The 20,143-nt window shown below is 43.1% G+C and overlaps 1 protein-coding gene across 3 annotated transcripts in view; it reads right to left on the bottom strand.

The window, feature by feature from the left end:
- Window positions 1-12,776: 12,776 nt before the first annotated feature.
- ADNP2 (ADNP homeobox 2) overlaps window positions 12,777-20,143 on the bottom strand; it is a 31,005-nt gene continuing 23,638 nt past the window's right edge. For all 3 annotated transcript variants that reach the window (XM_031003763.3, XM_055368688.2, XM_063699332.1), the window contains exons 3-4: window positions 19,914-20,003; window positions 12,777-17,500 (exon numbers count right to left, since the gene is read on the bottom strand). In XM_031003763.3, coding sequence (XP_030859623.1) covers window positions 14,321-17,500; window positions 19,914-20,003 — 3,270 coding nt within the window. In that variant the 3' untranslated portion in view covers window positions 12,777-14,320. The remainder of the gene's footprint in view (window positions 17,501-19,913; window positions 20,004-20,143) is intronic.

The raw sequence follows: 20,143 nt of genomic DNA, 5'->3' as shown, positions 1-20,143 counted from the left end.
CTGAGATCGCACCACTGCACTCCAGCCTGGGCAACAGAGCAACACTCCGTCTCAAAAAAACAAACAAAAATTTGGAATTAAAAGTCTGCTTATATGTAAAGGGTCACTCAAGTTGCTGTTGAAAATATTGAAGGGAATATTCCCTGCTCAGCACCACTGACCCATAGAAAGACAATCAGTGAGAAACGGGCAATCCTTTCTCTGAGCATCCTGTTTCTTCACTTTCTTGGAATCATGATTTTTGTATTTGAAAGTATTTTGGACAAAGAATGTCTTAGGTGAATGCTACTACAATAGTAATCTAAGCAGAAATCTTACAGTCATCCTTACTAGTAACCATTTTTTTATTTGTATAAATCCGTGGGGTACTAGTTTTGGATACCCTATTCAGCATGCATACACTAACGATAGCTGATGATCTTTAAAAAAAAAAAAAAAAAAGGTCCGTGCATAATTGGATATATGCATACAACGTGCGCTGGTCAAGTGAGGGCTTTTAGGGTATCATCACCCAAATAATATAGATTGTACTCCTTAAGTTCTCATCACCCACCCACTTCCTACCCTCTCACCCTTCCAAGTCTCCAATGTCTGTCATTCCACTCTCTACATCCATGTGCACACATTATTTAGCTACCACTCATGAGTGAGAACACATGATCTTTGTCTTTTGGGATCTGACCTGTTTAAGATACCGACCTCCAATCTATGCATGTTGTCACTAAAGACATTTTTATTCTTTCTTAGGACTGGATAGTATTCCACTGTGTCCATATATATCCCACATTTTCTTTATCCAGTCATCCCCTGATGGACACTCAGGCTAATTTCTCTATCTTTGCTATTGTGAATAGTACTGCGATAAACATAAGAGTGCATGTGTCTTCTTGATATATTGATTTCTTTTCCTTTAGGTAGATGCACAGTAGGAAGACTGCTGGATCAAATGGTAGTTCTATTTTTAGTTCTTTGAGAAATCTCCACAGTTTTCCATAGAGGTTGTACTAATTTACATTCCCACAGTGTATAAGAGTTCCCTTTTCTCTGCATCCTTGCCAACATCTGTTTTGGGACTTTTTAAATAACAGCCATTCTAACTAGGATAGGATGAGATCTCTTGTGGTTTAATTTGCATTTCTCTGATGATCAGTGATGTTGAGCATTTTTACATATACCTGTTGGCCATATGTATGTCTTCTTTTGAAAAATGTCTATTCATGTCCTTTGCCCACTTTTTAATAAGATTATCATGAAAATTATGCATGGACTTTTTTTTTTTTTTTTTTTTTTTAGCTCATCAGCTATTATTAGTGTTAGTGTGTTTTATGTGTGGCCCAAGACAATTCTTCTTCCACTGTGGCCCAGAGAAGCCAAAAAAGTTGGACACTGTAGCATGACTGTTTTGCACACTTAGAAACATGCATCACCTGCACCCTTTTGTCCAGACAATTTCTGAACAATTCGTACAAATGATGTGACTTACAATGAACCCCCGATTTTCTTCCAGGGTTCTGTAGCCTCCTGTGTGCCTATGGGACCAATCCCCCAAACCACACGCAGGACTCAGGCTCAGGCAAGCATCCTGGTGGACAGCACCTCACACATCATCACAGCTCACTGCTGGAGGAGTCAGGAACATCCCTCCTGACTGCCCTAGGAGAGGATGCTCACAACTCACACAGGCTTCCTGCAGCCTTTGCCTTGTGCCTTTTCCCCTTACAGTGTCCCCTTAGGAAGACTGTAGCCATGAGCAGAATGACTTCTGAGGCCTGTGAGTTCTTTCTGAAACTCACTAAACCTGAGGGTGGTCTTGGAGATGATCTTTCTCTCTCACATACAAACATACATGTGCACACACGCATTTACATCTCTATTGATTCTTCCTTTCCTTGTTTGTAAGAAACCTGCTCCCGTTATCCTTAGTATACTTATGTGCTGATCAGTCCCCTGAATGTAACCACCAACCTCCCGTCACCACCACCACCCTCTTCCCCACACAGGTGCCCTCCCCCATCTCCAGGCCCGATGCCCCTTCACAGCTACCTCTCAGCCTCCCAGCCCCACTCACACTGACAGGGGCCATTCTCACCTTCCCCAGGGGACCCTTCCTCACCACCCTGCTTGGCTCCACAGCCAACTCCAAGCCCCACCAGTTCTTCCTCTGCCAGTTGGAGCCCTCTTCGCTCTGCCTCAGTTTAGGGCTGAGAGGGAAGGAAGAGGATGAGGAGAGGAGAAAGGACGGCTTCTGAAGCTTCTGCACCTGTACTGCTGCACTGTCTTACCACATTTATTTATTTACTAGAATTATTTCAAGAACCTTTAAACTTATCAGACTCTGATCCCAGGTCCTGAACTTAACCCTGAAGTCCAATTCTGTGCCCCTAAACTCTTCAATGCTCCTCAAACGAGCTGTGCCTCTCATATGTCTATGTCTCAAAGGTATTTTGTGCTGTTGCTTGGCCTGAAAGGGACTGCTCTGCACTTCCCCTGCAGCTTCCCTTCACACTTGAGGTCGGCTGTGCTGCCTCCCTCTGTGAAGCCTTCTCTGCTCCTCCCGGAACATCTGCCTTCCCCCTTGCTCCTGTGTATTGATGGAGCACAGGATCATGGCTTTAGAGCTGGGAGCTCTTTGAGGGGTAACTCCATTTCATTCATGTTTTGTCCCCAGCATTGGACAGGATCTGATGGACATATAGAGACTAAGCCACTGATGGTATCAGAACTAGTTTCAGGAAAGAGGAAGGAGAAATGATGGCTCACCATCCCATCTCTGCAGGCATAATGGCGGTCACTGGTCAGCCATGAGACCAAGGTAATCAGAGAACTCTATTAAAACTTGCTACGTGTGGTGTTAAGGCTTTTTTCTTCAACAATTATTAAATATGAGTCTACACACAGGAAAAATAATACTTGTTTGCTCTCTCCTGGCCCCTTGCCTGCCCCAATGCAGTCTCCTCACTTCAGAGTGCTGGTGCAGGGCAGCATCACCTCCGTGAACCACTCCTGTGGAGTACACACCCCAACACTTTCTGCTTAGCAAATGCAAGTGGTAGAGAAGAAAAAGCAAACTTCAAGAACATTGTTATGAGGCCAGGGGGGAGGAGCTGTCCCTGTCCCACACACTTTTTGTTAATTCCTCCCCTTATGTTTCAAAAGTAACAAAAACATTAATTGCCTAGAACTTTGCTGTTGCAGTGATCAACAACAATCAGATGACCCACTTTTTTTGAACTTTGATACTTGCACAATCTAGCAGCACCTAATTTCAACAATGACAGCAACAACTTTATATACAATAAATTGGGTAAATAGGGTTAATCACTTTTTCCAACTGGTAGCACTGTTAAATGGGACACCACTTATATTTTTAGAAGACTAAATGCACATTCATTTTAGAAAATTTTTAAAATATAAAAACACAACAAAATCACTCCTAGTCTCACCACCCACATAAATACTTCATACTTGGGTCCTCCTGGCACCCCATTCATTCCAAATATTAATTAAAAGCAAATCAGTACTCACTTCTGGGTGTAAGCACTCTAGAAATATATTCTGGGCTCTTAGTTGACCTGTTTACCGAGATTTCTGGGCACAATCATTCTTTTGCACACACACACACTGTCCTGTTTACCTATGATTTGAAAACGCCTTATGACCAGAATATGTGTAACAATAAATCATTTTGGAGGTCTGTGTTTGAATGGACCTTAAAAGATTGCATGGTTTGATACCGTCTGCTGACCACACCCAGGGAGCATTAATTTCTCACCATGAATGAGACTGGTTTACAGTTGAAAACAGAAATGACTAGAGTGTTCCAATGGGAGGGAGAGGGCAATAAGGTCTGACTGACAAGCAAGCGTGGATATTCATATCAAAATACAAAAGAAAAGCACAGAATAAAAAGTCCCAGGCACAAGGCAACAAGCCTTTCCAGGTAAGACGAGACCTGTGCTGATGGGACCTCAGAAGGGCTTAAAGAACGAGACTGACACTGCGCCTGGAGACAAACGGAGCTGGCGCAGCGGGAGCAGAAGTCTCAGCTCTCACCTGGCACCTCAGGAGAGGCACAGCAGCCATCACGGGGTCCCGGCAACCCTGAGCCAGGAGGGGCTGGCTCTTCTGTCCTCTGTCCTGGGGGCCCAGAGGCCTTGAGCTGGGGGAGGGAGAGGTTCGCGCTGCTATGGCTTGGATGGACTTAGAGATGTAAACTTGGAGTGAGTCTGAAATAATGTACTTGTGAACGCAGGCATGGCTGAAGGCCGCGTGCTCCAAAACCACTGGCGTCCTCTTACCCGAAATTCAGTCCCCACCCTTTCCGACCTCTTTCAGCAGCAGTTCCCCATTCCGGGGCCGCCGCGCGATTCTGAAATCACTTCTGCAGCAGCTTTCAAACTGGATCTTGTAATTCATTTGGGCTTCAAGACTGCATCTACTTTGAAATGATCTCATTTTTTAACTCTCCTTACCTTTCTTTAATTTTCTACCCTTCCCAGATTGAAGAACATTGCTGGAGAATGTGAAAGTCAAATACGAGTTGAATCACTGCCTGGTTTCTGTCACCTGTGGAAATCACAGCCACGTTTCACCCCCGGAGTGAGGGCAGCGCCAGCGCGGCTCAGCTTCTCCCATCTGGGATCGCTGGGGAGTTCTGTGGGGAGCACCGAGTCTCCTCAGGGGCATCCCCTTTCCTTTCTAGGAGAGTTGTTATCACACGGTTAAACATTTTATAGCATTTTCGTCTCCGTCCTGAGGTAGCAGATGCTAGGAACGGAGTCCGGATCCCCAGCCTAATCTGCCTCTCCCGGCAATGGCCTCGCGTCCTAAGAAAAGCCCTTTACCCTGAGGCCACAAGTACTCACCCTGAGGAGACGCAGCCTGATGCAGTCCAGTACAGGACTCGGAATGATCCCAGGCAGGTGAGCCCCCAAACTGGAGCTCAGCCTCGGAGGGCTCATGGCTTTGCCCAGAAAGATTTCTTCCCCGCTGCTCGTGGGCGGCAGCTTCTAGTCCCGCTGAAGCACAGGAGCAACCACAGTGACCCGAAAGGCAGTGCGCCCAGGGCAGCAGCTGAGGACAGGACAGGGCTGCACTCACATTTATACCCACTGTTAATTATATGCAAACTGACAGATTATGCAGAGATTTCTGGAATAAGGGTAGTAACTTTCGGCCATCAGGGTGTTGCCATGGAAAGGGGGCGGCAACTTCCGGGTGTTGCCATGGCAACGGTAAACTGACAGGGCAAGAGCGGGCGGGTCTTACTGAAAGCTGCTTCCCCCGTCCCGCCTCCACCTCAATAGCGGAATCAAAAGATGAGCACCCCCTCAAGTACCAAACATGCAAGATACATAATCTTAGAAACAATATTCTGTTGAAACATCAACAGCATCACGCATTTCTCACTGAAACTCGCCTTGTTGAAAGAAGCCTCATCCGCCGTCCAGCCACAGCGCAGTCCTGGCCGCTCTCCTCCCTCGGCCGCCTCGTCCTAGGGAGGCAGAGAGATGCGTTCGGAGGCGGCGGCCCCTGCCCAGGGCGGACGTCCAGGGGGCCCGGGCCGAGCTGCGGCCGTGAGCTCGGGGGTGGCCAAGGCCGCGTGGCTGCTGGCTGCGCTGCCATTGTAGACGTTTCCAACACGCTTTAAAACGCACGCACACAGGCACCACAGCGCGGGGCTCCACTCTTCCTGTCGGGCTTCACAAATGACACGAACGAAACACAAAACCCACCAGGTTTATCGAGTTGAATTACTGATTACTTCTACTTAGCAACTTATACCAACTAAGAAACAAGCCTTCTATAGGATACTCAGTTTTGCTATTGAAATTATCAAGTTGGCCAGGCACAGTGCCTCACGCGTGTAGTCCCAGCACTTTGAAAGGCCGAGCCCGGAGGAGCGCTTGAGCCCGAGAAGCGGAGGCTACGGTGAGCCGAGATCACACACACCACTGCACTCCAGCCTGGGCGACAGACTGAGACCCTGTCTCAAGAAAAAAATTTAATGAAATTATCAAGTTAATAACCAATGCTATTCTTTGCAGAGTTCTTAAAAACTGTTAAAGATTCTATTCATAAATGCACAAACTTAATCCTATTTATTACAAATCAAAGCTTTAGACAGGAGTCTTGAAGACTTTCTAACTAGAATTAGAACTGATGAGTTTTGGGGGATGTTAGATAAGGTATGTTTGGTTTATATCTCTAATACTGCTGTAATTTAAACACTAAGATGTAGCAATGAAGTTGCCAAGATACTTGGATTTTTAATTGGTCTATTCAAATATCCAGAGGCCAACTGAATTCACAGCAGAAAAAAAGCTATCTGATTTACTATATTTTCATTTTGGGTTATGATTGTGTCCATCAGCGCCTGGCAAGTAAATATTAGAATTTAAATATCTAGGGCAGTTCAGGCTTTTGGTCAATAGCAATGTAACACCAACTCATAGGGGCTGTAGAGAAAATGGACAAAATCATTAGAAAGGGCTTGGAAGCAATCTAAACAGACTCAAGCCAGCCATACCCCCAAGAGCCCACAGTGATGACAGATTAATCCACCTGAACTCTTCTGGTCCAGCGTTAACGACTGATTTCAACAAATTTTAGAAACCTATATATATGAAAGTAGTAATGAAGATCACATTTTACCCAAAATGATGTAGAGTCAGAGTAACATGCTTTAATCTCACCCTTTATTCTTAGGTTTTAGATTTGTGGTACTCCCCTAATCTCGTAAACGAAAGGGTAATGCACACCTCTGCTAAGGCCACTGAAACAAAGCAGACACACAGGGTCAACTTGAAAGATTCAAATGAACTCAATACAAATAAAATCACAAGGGACATAACCAGCTCATCAGTTACTTCACTGTGTTCAACAGCTGAAGCACCTCATCGTGTAATTTTATCAGACTGCAAGTTGCCCTTTATATGTCATTAGCATCTTTCAACTACTGGAAATGTTATCTAAAGTCAATATAAACTTTAATAGGAGATAAATGTATGTGGTAATATAACCAGGAAAATTTGGTCCAAGATACTTCACTGCTTTAGGAAGAAAGGTCTGCAGTATTAGCCCTATGGTAAAATATGTATACTATTGCTGATGGAGTAGGTATACTCTATAAATTATATGCACAAACATTTTAACAGTGAGAAAACACTGTTGGAAGCATATAACATTGCCAAATGTAGGTGGCAGCTTAACCTTTAAGTTAATGGATGGTAGATTTTAAATAAAAGCAATCATTCTGCCACGTTCTTCCTGATGATCTCTTCTGCACATCACTTCTCCGGAGGGCTACCACAGGCAGAAAGACCTCGTTACAGAGAGACGTAAAGAGAGCAAACTTATCAAGACAGTTATGCTAATCTCCGAAGTCTGAGTTCAAATGATCTGGACTTTATATTAGAAAGCAAAAAGACATCTAGTCCCGCTCAGGAATATGCTGTTTTCTGAACTCTGAATCTGCCTGTTCAGTCTTTGCCTGCAGCCACCATGACAACCCTTCAGGAGAGCAAGGTGTGGCATCAATGAATTTGCAGATCACTGCAGGTAAGCAGCTTGCTAATTAACTGTTCAGGAAATGGCAAACATCCAGTCCCCACTTCTAGCACATGGAAAATAAACATGATTATACTGAAAACACCTTTAAGAAACAGAAGGAATCATCCTACTGCTCCCACCCCCACTTTTTGTAAACGGAAAAGCAGGCCAAGGGAGCAAGAACTTGGCATGGGTTCTCAGATGTAGAAGCTTACGTAGTCATAGTCAGAACTTCTTTAGTGTTGAGAAATTAGATTCAGGACATTGTTAAATTATACCAAGTCCTTCAGACATTATGGATAAGTATTTTGACCCTGGAAACTAGAAGTTTAATTTAGACAAAACCATGTGCATTCTAAAAATGTTTTTAAGGATTTCTAAGTAGGACTCAAATAGGTAAGAACTGACAGACATGGTGATGTCCCTGGACAGTCTAACTTTATTACTAAACAGATTTCATACTGAACTTTGCTTTTCGTAAGATACTGAACTGAAACCATGTTTAGCATTTTAGTAGCAACACATCTATTTTTAGTATCTCAACTTTTACCCTAATTTATCAAACCAGTTAAACATGGAATATTATACCAAAGCAAAAAACAAAAACAAAAAACCGATGCTATAAATAGCTAGGAAATGGCTAGAAAATGTACAGCACTGGGAGTTGATACATATGTATTCTGCTCACTTCTCAATTAGGAGCTTATTAGACAAAGATGATCACTACTATCACCTATGAATAAAAAATGAAGTCAGAAGTGAAGTCGTTTGTGACTAGGAAATGGGGGTACAGAGAACCACTGTAAATACAATGTGCAGTTCTGGGATGAGGTTATCAATTTTCTAACAACATGTGAGACATAGCCAGAAGAGTGCCAGCCTCAGAACCAACACAATTAAGACACCCAAGCTGCTTCATCCCAAAGGGGTCGTGGGGCTGGAAATGGGAGCAGGGGACAGAGCAGGGGAACAGAGCAGGGCTGAACTTCGAATTCCCAAGTGCATTCCAAAAATGCTTGCCCTCCCCTTCAATTCCGTCCTCTCCTTTCGTGTAGTCTTATTGATATATTTAATCATTTGAAAGCACATATAAAACCTAGAAAAATGTTTTAATAGCCAAAAATGACCTTCCCTAAAAAATCCCTACTCTCTTTAAAATGACCTCTTATAAATTCCCAGTTATTTTCATAAGTTGTTTTCCACAATATAATAACAAACGGTGGATGAATCTCCCATCCTTTTCAGGACCAAAGATCACTTTCCCTGTTGTAATGAGACGTCCAATCTGGGCCTACACAGGGACTCTTTCAAGCATTTGTAGCTTATAAGAGTCCAAATTTGGGATGCTAATTATATATATGTGATGCTTGGAGTTTGAATTGTTTTTATTTTCAGCAAACTGTCTTGTGTGGTTTTTCCATATATTCAGTCTTCCCATTCTAAACAAGCTGCTTGGTAGGAGGCCAGGAAGTCCAACGAGCGAATGTATCTGTGACTCTCACAGGATGTTTTTATGAATTTTATGACTCTTTCGAGATACACATTCATCTAACACAGAAAGATTACTGTCAGAAGAACCACTGAACCACTAAAGCCTTACGATTCATTGCTAATGTTCTATTTTTTCTAGTGCACTTTTAGGTGAATGACAAATTATTTAACATTAAATTTTCCATATCATGGGTTCAAAACTGTAGGAAACTACACAATTTCTGGAAAAAAAATACATTGATTCATTGCAATTAATTCTGAATTTGTATTTGAAAGTATGACCTCACAGCTTAGTTTGCATACAGCAAACATGTCTATGTGGCTGCCAAAGTTTAGTTTACACTTTAAATATCTTAAATTCTTATCGGAAAGTTCCCTTCTGAAAAGGACTTTATGTATTTTCTTTTTTAAAAGAAATAATGTTTAGTTCAGAGATGAGCATGCAAAAAAAAAGAAATCATGTTGCTGGTGATGAGCAAAATGAAGATAAGTGAGTCTGGAGCACCCTCTTTAAAAGGCCATGAAGAACAACACTAGCTACTGTTTAGCAACCTTACATATATTTTTCCTCTCAAAATGCACAGCTGAATCATTTGCGTGAATGACTGGTATTAGTATTTGTTTTGAACTGGACACCATGATGGGCCTAAAGATCCCTTTCAGACACCACAGGCTCTGGCGTTTCATCTACTTTATAAGGTGGTCTCCTAGACAGCAGTCCCCATATAAGCATAGGTCTTTGAGGCTGGTAGTTAAGTACATTCTCATTTTAACTCTCTTATGAAAAATCTGATAATATTCTAGACTTTAACATTTTTCCAACCTTCTAGGTCACATATTTACACTTTTTACCAAGGGAGTTCATGGATCATAAATTAAGAAACTCCTGAGTTTAGGATCTGAAGAAAGTGAAGTGCTGGGTACTGTTCTAAGTAATGTATTTTTAGGCACATTCACAAAATATGAAAACAGCTTCCCTTCATAACCTCTATATTGCTAAAATGACATTTAAACTTGTAGTTAATATTAAAGACTTAGTACTTAGGACAAATGATCAAAAATCAGAATTCCAAAGCTGTGATGTAGCATCTGCACAACAGAAAGCCGAACTTGCAGAAGCCTGAGTTAGCAGGTGTGCTACCAAGTAAGCCCTCATCATCAGAAACATTTCACATCTACTTTCACCACCTATGGAAAGAAATTAGCTTGAAGAAACTGGACACTTAATAACCATAAGAGAAATTTCCAGCAGTACTTCATAGATGGCAATTTTGTTCCTTAGCTCATGAAAATTCAGCAGAGAGAATCTAAACAGCAAAACTGCATGCATTTTTTTATCGTTGTTTTCACTAACTCAGGACTATCATTCTTCGTCACTAATATATTGTCACTATCAAATTTAACATGCAAAATGTTTAGAATGGCACCTGGCACATAGGAACTGCTCTGGTAACCATCTCTATGTTGTTATTGTTGACAGCACCACCAGAAAAAGGATGTCTAGGATCAGGATGCCCTATTCACCCTGATACCCAAAGGGCAATGTACAGGTTTAACGATAATATTGAACCACTGAGAAGCAACATGTCTTCCTGGGCAAACTGAAATTTGAGTGGAGTAACGAGCTTGTCCCTCTGCCTAAGAGGTTCCTTTTTAGCACTGAAGTCTAGAGAAATCACTCAAGTTCTTAGCAAACTGGGACAGCTAGCCAACTCTGCCTCGCTCATTGTTTCTTCCTCTGGAAAACACAGACAACTTAATACCTATAGGGTTATTGTGAGATTTAAATGGGATAATACATGTTAGAAGCCACTCAGCTATCACTCTAGCACTGTCCACCCTCACAGGCCTCCACCTCAGGCAAGTCATTTACCTCCATGCCTCAATTTCCTCAGGTGTGAGAGGGGAGACTACCACTCACTCCATAGGACTCAATGTGAGAACGCATGCTGATGGCCATGCCACAGGCACAGGAGGCAGCAGGGATGACTATCATCAAGTATGCAGCCCCTTTCCTAGCAATATCAAGCAGTTAGTACATGTGTGCTATTTTCTAAAAAGACCTTGAAAATCAGGACAGTTCTGGGGCTAAGTTTTCTTAATTAGTGCTTAATTAACTGCTGCTTTGTTTAGTGAATCTAAGAAACTGCACACAACAGTCATCAGACTAAAATAGCTGCTAAAAAAGGGTAACAGAGGCCCAGCCTGGTGGCTCATGCCTGTAATCCCAGCACTTTGGGAGGCTGAGGGGTGGCAGCATGGCTTGAGGCCAAGAGTTCAAGCCAAGCCTGGGCAACACAGCAAAACTCCATCACTACAAAAACTGTTTAAAATAATCTGGGCATGATGGGTAGGCACCTCAGCTACTTAGAAGGCTGAGGCAGGAGGACAGCTTGAGCCCAGGAGTTCGAGACTGCAGTGAGCTATGATCACACCACTGTATTCCAGCATGGGCACCAGTGCAAGATTCTGTTTACAATAAAAAATTTTAGGCCAGGCATGGTGGCTCATGCCTGTAATCCCAACACTTTGGGAGGCCTAGGCGGGCGTATCACCTGAGGTCAGGAGTTAAAGACCAGCCTGGCCAACATGGTGAAACCCCATCTACAATAATTAGCCAGGCGTGGTGGCATGCGCCTATAATCCCAGCTACTCGGGAGGCTGAGGTGGAAGAATCGCTTGAACCCAGGAGGCAGAGGTTGCAGTGAACCGAGATTGTGCCACTGCACTCCAGCCTGGGAAAAAGAGCGAGACTCCGTCTCAAAAAAAAAAAAAGAAGAGCAACAAAATTCAGAGAAGCTAAAATAGTATGCTATATTTAAATGTGTTTTACCTGAATAGATTTCAAGTGTGTAGTATTTTTAAAGCTGCTGCTACATAGGTAGATTAAATATTTTAAAGTACACAATTTTTTGTATTTAAAAAACTCCTTCCTTCTAAATTTAATAAGTTTAAACTTTGTTCACAACTATTAATCTGTTACTCATTTTTTCATTTTCAAATAATAAATTTCTTACATTTGCAAGAACTCCCACATGTGCTTTTTGAAGCTCAGCTTCTATCAAATCTTAATCTCTAATCCTAAAAAACTAGTAACCAGCAACTAGCATAACATTAAAGACAGCATGAACAGTTCTACCACAGCTAAACTGCACCAAGAAATCAGCTCTTTTACCAGGGTTCTGACAAGATTCTGCCCCCCAGGGACCACCTGGCAATGACATTTTTGGTGGCCACAATGGGGAGAGAGTAGGGACATGCGTGCTACTAGTGTCTAACAACACTGCTCAACATCCTACAGTGACAGAATAGCCACCCACCACAAAGAATTACCTGACCCAAAATGTCAGCAGTGCTGAGGCTGGGAAACCCTAACGTACACAACAAAAGAAAGGTGAGGATTCAACCACGCCAGACGGCAGCTGCCTCCTCATCAGCACCTCCTCCACACTGGCCCTGAACACAGCCACAGTGAAGGAAACTTCACAGCACCGACACCCCAGTTACATACCTTCTTTGGCACTTTGGGGGCTACCAGTATAGAATCACCAGGAATCTGTAGTTACACCTATTTTGTGACCCCAGTAATTAGACCTTTTGGGTTATGTTCTTATTTTCACACAAATAACAGGTAAGGTTTTTTTAGAAAATAAATGTGGTATCTATTCCCATATAGAGGTTATTCCTATGATTCACAATAATGTTTTAACTTTTAAAAGAATTAAACAGTTCTATTTGCAGCGGTGTAACAAATTTTAATTCAAAATAGACACTCTGAAAACAATAGGTAAAAAAAAAAAAAATGTTCAACAAGCTGTCTTTGAATTTACAACAGAGTACACCAACAATCACAAACCAGTTTCACAACTGCCTCAAATATGCACATTATAGCAATTACATGCAAGTATTATATTTTTTAAAATCCACATAGTAACATTATGTTTCTCAGAGGCTGTCACATCCTCCAAATATTTCTACCTAAAGATAGAGTGAAGGGGTTCCTCTGCTGTGTACCACCAGATATATGACTTACCATCTAAACTGGCTGGTCTCCGTGACTGGTTCTGGTGCTTTAAGTTTTAATATCGTGTGGGGAAAAAAACGAGGTTTAACATCCACAGGACAGTGACAACAATGGAGATTCTTTAACAATATGCCATCCCATCCACCCGGACACAGCTTCCAGCCTAAACCAGCAGGAGAAAAGCCCGTTTCTCCACTAAACATGACCTTCAGAAAACGTGGTCAAAGACTTACTGTACCAACCATGGAGACTGAGACCTCAGTCTGTAAACTTCGCCATGTCCCCTGAAACCCTATGCTGAAATTTAAGTTAGTTTCCACACTCAGGGGCAATAATCTTATTCCTGAGTATCATAGACCTTCCCTTTCACTAGTTTATGAGTAGTTAAGTTAGGAGAAGAGTTTTGGGGTGTATTCTTTCAATGTTTATTCTAAAGGCACTAAAAATTTATTGTTTTACCTCTGAACGGAGAAATGACTTAGCATATTAAAAGAAAGGGAAAATCTACACTGAAAAATATTTCTGCATCTACAGAATAAATTTATTTGTAAAATAACTCTTGATGTATGAGCTACATACCAGCATACCAGATGTCAAATTCAGTCTACTTTTAACAAATAAAAACATTTGATTTTCTATGAGTTATGGTTAAAAAAAAAAAAAAAACAGCTATTAGGATAAACCTAAAAAAATACAGATCAAAATGATAATCTATAAGCAAAGATCTTACAAAGAAATCAGCGTACGTTAATGCAGTGCATCCTCAAGGAGCCTTATACATACATCACAGGGTTTGTACCCACATCTCTGAACACTCACTGTACCATCTGCTGCTACAGGGAAAGCTGAAGGAGATCGATGCTTCCACTCGCAGTTAAATCAAGTATTCTGAAAAAGGCTGAAATGTCCTTAATGAAAAAGCAAATTATTTATAGATTTCAGTTTATCATACGATACTGACACTAGTGGGAAAACAAGGCGTGCATGAAATATCAACAGATTTCATTTACATGACAGAGAAAAAAACCTGAAAACAACTGTTCTGTTACAAATCAAACTGCAGGAAACAATAGATGTGAAATAACTACTGGCTTCCTGGTAACAGGGGTCTCTCCAGCACCTGAAGTAACTCTGCAGAGCAGCACAGTGACCACTGAGGTTGATTCACCAACACAGTGAGGACAACACTGTGAAATTTCAACTGAAAAAAATCTACCTACTACTTTAGAGTTACTTTTTTTTTTTTTGCAAGTTTTATGGTTCATATTCAAAGTTCAATCTATGTTTCACATTTTTAAGTTCAGACATATCAAAGCCTAAAAGTACAGAAGGCTTGTGATTTTTTATTGCTTTCATGCAAATATACCTTCTTTTTCCAAAAAATGAAGCCACATCAATTTTCCACACCCAAAAGAGTGAGGACAACAGTTCTATTTCCTTTTTACTAGGATATGGTTTCTTATGGAAATAATCTTTAAGAAATTGCTTCTTTTCTTCATAAGAACGGCCTTCATATTTTTTAGGATCTAATGCTAAAATCTGAAGAGCCTCGTCCTTGACAATAGGTCCCTCTGTTCTGCTTTCATTCCTTTGTCTTTTAAAAGGCACAACACTCGTCACCTTTTCTGGACCCGGGGCTGCATCGGCATTTAGGATGGGAGGTTGCTCCTCCCCATGCCGCTGGTCTTCGGCCCCTAAGTGGCCGTCAGGCAGCTTTCTCTTAACAGAAAAACTGGAATCATGCATCACTTCACCACTGACTAAAAGCAGTTCACTGTTGTGAATAAAACCCGGCTGGGCCTGCAGGTCTGAGCTGCTGTCCTTGGGAGCACTTCTGCAGCGCACCAAATGGACGGCGATGGCAGCCAGGGTCATATTTCCCGTGTAGACCCCACAGCAGTGGATGCACTTGAAGGCGGGAGACTTCAGGACCGTGTGGACTGTGGGCATGATGTGGTGCCTCTCCTTCAAATGCAGCTCGTAGGCCTCAGTTGTCACAAAGGGGCCAAAGCAAAAGGGGCAGGTGGACACTCGCTTGCCGGTGCTCCCAGGGGTGCCCTCAGCCTGAGGCCTCACCTTCACATACACAGGCACCAGTGACTTGGAGTGTATCCCAGCCAGGATTGCCAAGTAGACTTCCCGCTCCCCAAGCTTCTCCTTTGGCAATATGGTAATGAAATCAAGGTGGGGAAAGAGCAGGTTGCCATTGGCATCGACATCTAATTGAAAACCTCTGTTGCTATAATCCATAGGCAACTTCTTCTTCCCCAGGTGCCTATTCCTGCTGTGCTCTGAAAGACCTTTGATATCATGGAAGGTGCATGGACAGAACAAGCACCCCAAGCCATGCATCAGCAAGTGGTGTATAAGCTCCTCCTCAGAGACCAAGCACTTACAAGACAGACATCGCACCGTTTTCTCTCTCATCCACTTTAGAAATGGTGCACACGCTGCCAGTTTTTCAGGCTCAAGTTTCTCACCAGACTTGGACTCGCTGTGCTTATGCGCTACCTCCATGTGGACCTGGTAGACGTTGGACGGAAAGAGCTCGTTGCAGACGGGGCAGGTCTTCCACTGCTTGGCCTGTTTGAGCACCTGGTTTGTGTCTGCTGCAGAGGAGGAGGCCTGAACAAACACGCTCTGAGCAGCATTCACCAGCACTGGAGGAGAGGGCATGCCGGGCATGGAACCGGCCATTGGTGCAGCTGCACCTGACGGCAGGAGCTGGATGGGCATCTGGGGCGGAGCGACAGTCGCAAGGCCTCCAGGGGGAACCGGCAGAGTGACAGACACGGGGGCCAGCGTGTAGGTTGGAATCCCATTCACTTGTTTCCCTGTAGGGATGAGCTGTCTGAGAATAGAGCCTGATGTCAGGAAGGTGGTGTTCTGCGAAGCACCAGGTCTCACTGGCTGATTCACAGGCAGAATGCTGGTGCCCACAGTCTGGTTGAGTTGCAAGACCCCAGGCCTCACTGGCTGGCCCACAGGAAGAACTCCCGACACAACAGGCTGACTAAGCTGCAGAACCCCAGAATTCACACCCTGGTTTACAGGCACAACAGCTGAGGAGGAGACTGTCTGGTTGGGAGAAAGAAGCCCAGACGGGACCACCTGGCCTGCAGAGATAACCCTCAATGGGGCTGTCTGGCCTGGGGGAAGAACCCGTGACGGAGCTGTCTGGCCCACAGGGAGAACTCCTGACTGGACCATCTGGCCAGTAGGAAGAACCCCAGAAGTTGCTGTTTGCCCAGGGATAACCCCTGCAGGAGTCATCTGGCCTGCAGGAAGGACTCCAGACGGGACCGCCCGACTCACAGAAAGCACCCCTGGCGAGACAGCCTGCAGGACCCCAGGGGTGACAGAGGGGCTCACAGGAAGAACACCAGGCCCAACAGGTCTGTTTATGGGTCCCACAGGCTGGGTGAGGGGTAAAACCCCAGGGCGAACAGTCTGATTTATGGGGAGGACACTAGTTCCAACAGACTTATTGACAGGTCCGACTGGCTGACTCAAGGGCAACACAGGAGGATTCACAGACTGATGAAGTGGAACCCTGTGAGAAAGAAAGACGGGCTGAGGTGCTGGGGGCTGCAGGGTGAGGCTGTTCTGGCCCACAGGCAGAGGGCTGGAGACTAGAGTCATGTGGGATTGGCCAGCAGCAGGGGGGGAATGAGTGAGGCTTCCAGGGGCACCCTGGGCCACAGTCACTGGCTGTCCTGCGGCTGGGCTTGGACTGTTCTGTGTCAAAGCAAGATGGAAGCAAGGAGGCTGTGCTGAAGCGCTTGGAGCACTGCCATTTGCTGGTGCAGCCAAATGTGCTGCTGGTTTTGGAGCAATGTGCGTTTGCTTCAAGAGTCCAGTCCTCTTAATATGTTCTGAAATCACAGATCTAAGCTTATTCTCCAAATCTCTGTGTATGTCTGATGTCAAAATGTGATACATTAACGCATCCTGGCTGCTGGCATTGGCGTTGCACTTTTTACAGTAATATTTGTCAGGTGGTGGGATCTTCTCTATAGAAACAGTATCGTTAGTTTTCGGTTGCTCACCCATTTCCTCAGTTCTTAGGCCAAAGTAGGAGTTAATTAAGTAGTGAAAATGGGCTACCAGCACATGCTTCTTCATGCTGTAGTACAAAGTGTTTGAAAAGTTACATTTTAGACATGTGAAACTTATCACATCGCTCCTAGATGATTTAGTTTCACCTAAAATATTCACTGTGTAGTTCTGGACTTTCCGGACAGGCGCATGGAACATTCTGAAGTGCCTTCCCACAACTTTGGGCTGAGATGCAAATACACAGTTTGGGCAAGGGATCACCAGCTCTTGGTCAATTTCATCTTCATGGTAACGATGTAAATGATTCTTGAATGAAGTAAGCACCTTTGTAGAGTATTTACAGAGGCCACAACAGTATGGCTTTGTTCGATATCTCTGTTAAAAGAAAAGAAAGCCTTAAGCATAATTGAATAAACTGTCAGATGCTAACCTTCCACAGTCCCTGAGGACTTGATCCCTTTTCTTCTAATGTGCTAGGCATTTAACCTGACTTAATGTTTTCTAACCCAGGGGTTGGCAAACTTTTTCTGTGAAGGGCCAGAGAGTGATTATGTTAGGATTGTGGGCCATACAGTACAGTCTCTGTGGCAACTACTCAGCACCGCCATTGTTGTACAAAAGTCTCCAAAATAATTTGTAATTTATATTCCAATAAAACTTTATTTACAAACACCAATTTGAATTTCATATACTTTTCACATGTCACAAAATAGTATTGTCATTTTTTTCTTAAACATTTAAAAGCCTAACAACTACTCCTAGCTCATGGCTCACGGGCTAATTCATACAAATATAGGATTTAGCTCACAACTCATAGTTTGCTGACCCCTGTTCTAAGTCATCCACTAAAACCACAAATGTAATTACTTAGTCCTGTATTTTGAATTATTAACAGCAACAATTTTAAAAGCTTGATTTTCTACAAGAGAAAGTTATTTTCTCCCCCTCATCCCATTTCTCTGAATTCCAATGTTGTTTTTGCTCCAAATTCTAAAACCTCTGGAATTTATCCACAACTAACCTAGCTTTCAAACTGTTAAACCCATCATTACTATCTTTCTACTTCCCCTATTTCTAGAGAAGGTAGGAACCAAATGGACAGTGTTTGGCCCATGCAGGTACCCAATAAACTAACTGATAAACAGTAAAGAAAGTGAGACTAAGCCTAAACTCACACTATGGATGACCCTAAGATAAGGGTAAGGCCACAGAACGCAACACTGACCATATGGGATTTCTATTTAAAGCACATTTTGGGAAATTTAACAAGTTCGGGGCCTAAAAGCATATTCATACAACAGGATGCAATCTGTTCTAACATCTAGTAAGACTTGCTGGTTTGCAATAACTTGAGAGCACAGTGAAATCTTTGGTCTCATGACAGAGTCTTGAGAACCCAGAGCTGGTGAAACACAAAACACCTGCTCCCCAGTTCCACAAACAAGGAAGCTAAGACCTAGCTTCATCTAAAGCCCCAGAACTGGCTGTGGTACTACCACAGTGATCAAGGGTTAATTCTCATCCTTTCCTAAATCTGTGTGCTCATTATCACTCTCTCTCTCTCTCTCTCTCTCTCACACACACACACACACACTCTTCCATTCTTCAGTTTTTTGTTTTTTTTTGACAGAGTCTCACTCTGTTACTGAGGCTGGAGTGCAGTGGCGTGATCTCAGCTCACTGCAACCTACGCCATCCCGGTTCAAGCGATTCTCCTGGCTTAGCCTCCTGACTAACTGGAGTTACATTACGAGATATTTTAAGAATTCTGATGAGAAAAATCAATGGGGCTTGCTATTCATGAAGTCAAGATCTGCTAAATGAGGCATCCTGTAGTAGCCACAAGCTGTGCTCAGGTGGAGGAGAACTACATCACAGTGGTTTCAAGGAACCTTGCATCTCATGGTAGAGAGGAGAGTGTCAGGTCAGAGACTGAAAAATGGGTCTCAACAAACCTCTACAACAAATAAAAATAAAAAGACTTATCTGGGCATGGTGGCATGCACCTGTAGTCTCAGCTACTCAGGAGGCTGAAGTGGAAAGACACTTTGAACCCAGGAGGTCAAGGCTGCAGTGAGCTAAGACTACGCCACTGGACTCCAGCCCAGGCAACAGTGAGACCCTGTCCCCCTCAAAAAAACAAAAAAAAATTCTGACAACGACTAATTACGGAATACCTTAAAGCCCAAATTCCCAAGGCCAGCATGACTCTGACCACAGAAGCTGGTGAGAGGGGACAGCCAAGTCAAGTCTGGGATGAGCTGAGTCTGATACCGAGGAAGGTGCTAACAACTGGTGGCAGAAAAGGTGTCCCAGAAAACACTTTAATGAGAATTCAGCAGTATGGCTCATGTTTTAGCCTGAATTTGCTTAAAAGTTTGAGGTTTCTAATTACTTAAAATGTTCCTTGATTCAGAGGTCTACATTTTTATTTCAGTTTCTGAAACCAGGATGTACATTCACTGTATGCACTTAATGTAGTGGCATTTTGTTTTACTCAGAACAATTATTAAATCAAACGTCCTTCTTACAGCAATATCTTATAATCAAGGACAAACAATAGTTTCACTGCATCACTGTATCAACTCTGCACACAGAACAGAGCATCAGTAACCCTGCCTGACCACACACTATACTTGGTTTCTTGCTACTTCTCTGAAAGGTTGCATTATTCCTCCTCCCCATTCACTCACCAGCAACCCCAATACATGTGATGTTCTTTAGACCACATTTACATTCACTGCTCACTTTTGAGGAAACATGAAAAAAAAATGCAAAAAATACATACCACTTTCTTTCCAGAAGGTTCCCAGAGAGAAACATCTCCCCATGATGTGTTATGAAAGTATTTCTCTCCTGGATCAAAGCCTTTAAGGTCCTTTTAAAAAGAGAGAAAAAAAAGAGATTATGTAAATTCAGAAGATAAAGAAATATTTAATTAGAACCTGATGAGATTATAAGGCCGGGCATAGTGGTTCATGCTTGTAATCCCAGCACTTTGGGAGGTTGAGGAGGGTG

The sequence above is a fragment of the Gorilla gorilla genome, chromosome 17 (genome assembly GCF_029281585.2).
Source record: "Gorilla gorilla gorilla isolate KB3781 chromosome 17, NHGRI_mGorGor1-v2.1_pri, whole genome shotgun sequence".
Lineage (NCBI taxonomy): Eukaryota > Metazoa > Chordata > Mammalia > Primates > Hominidae > Gorilla > Gorilla gorilla.
The sequence above is the reverse complement of the archived record's forward strand: the minus strand, read 5'-3'. Positions and strand labels throughout refer to the sequence as shown.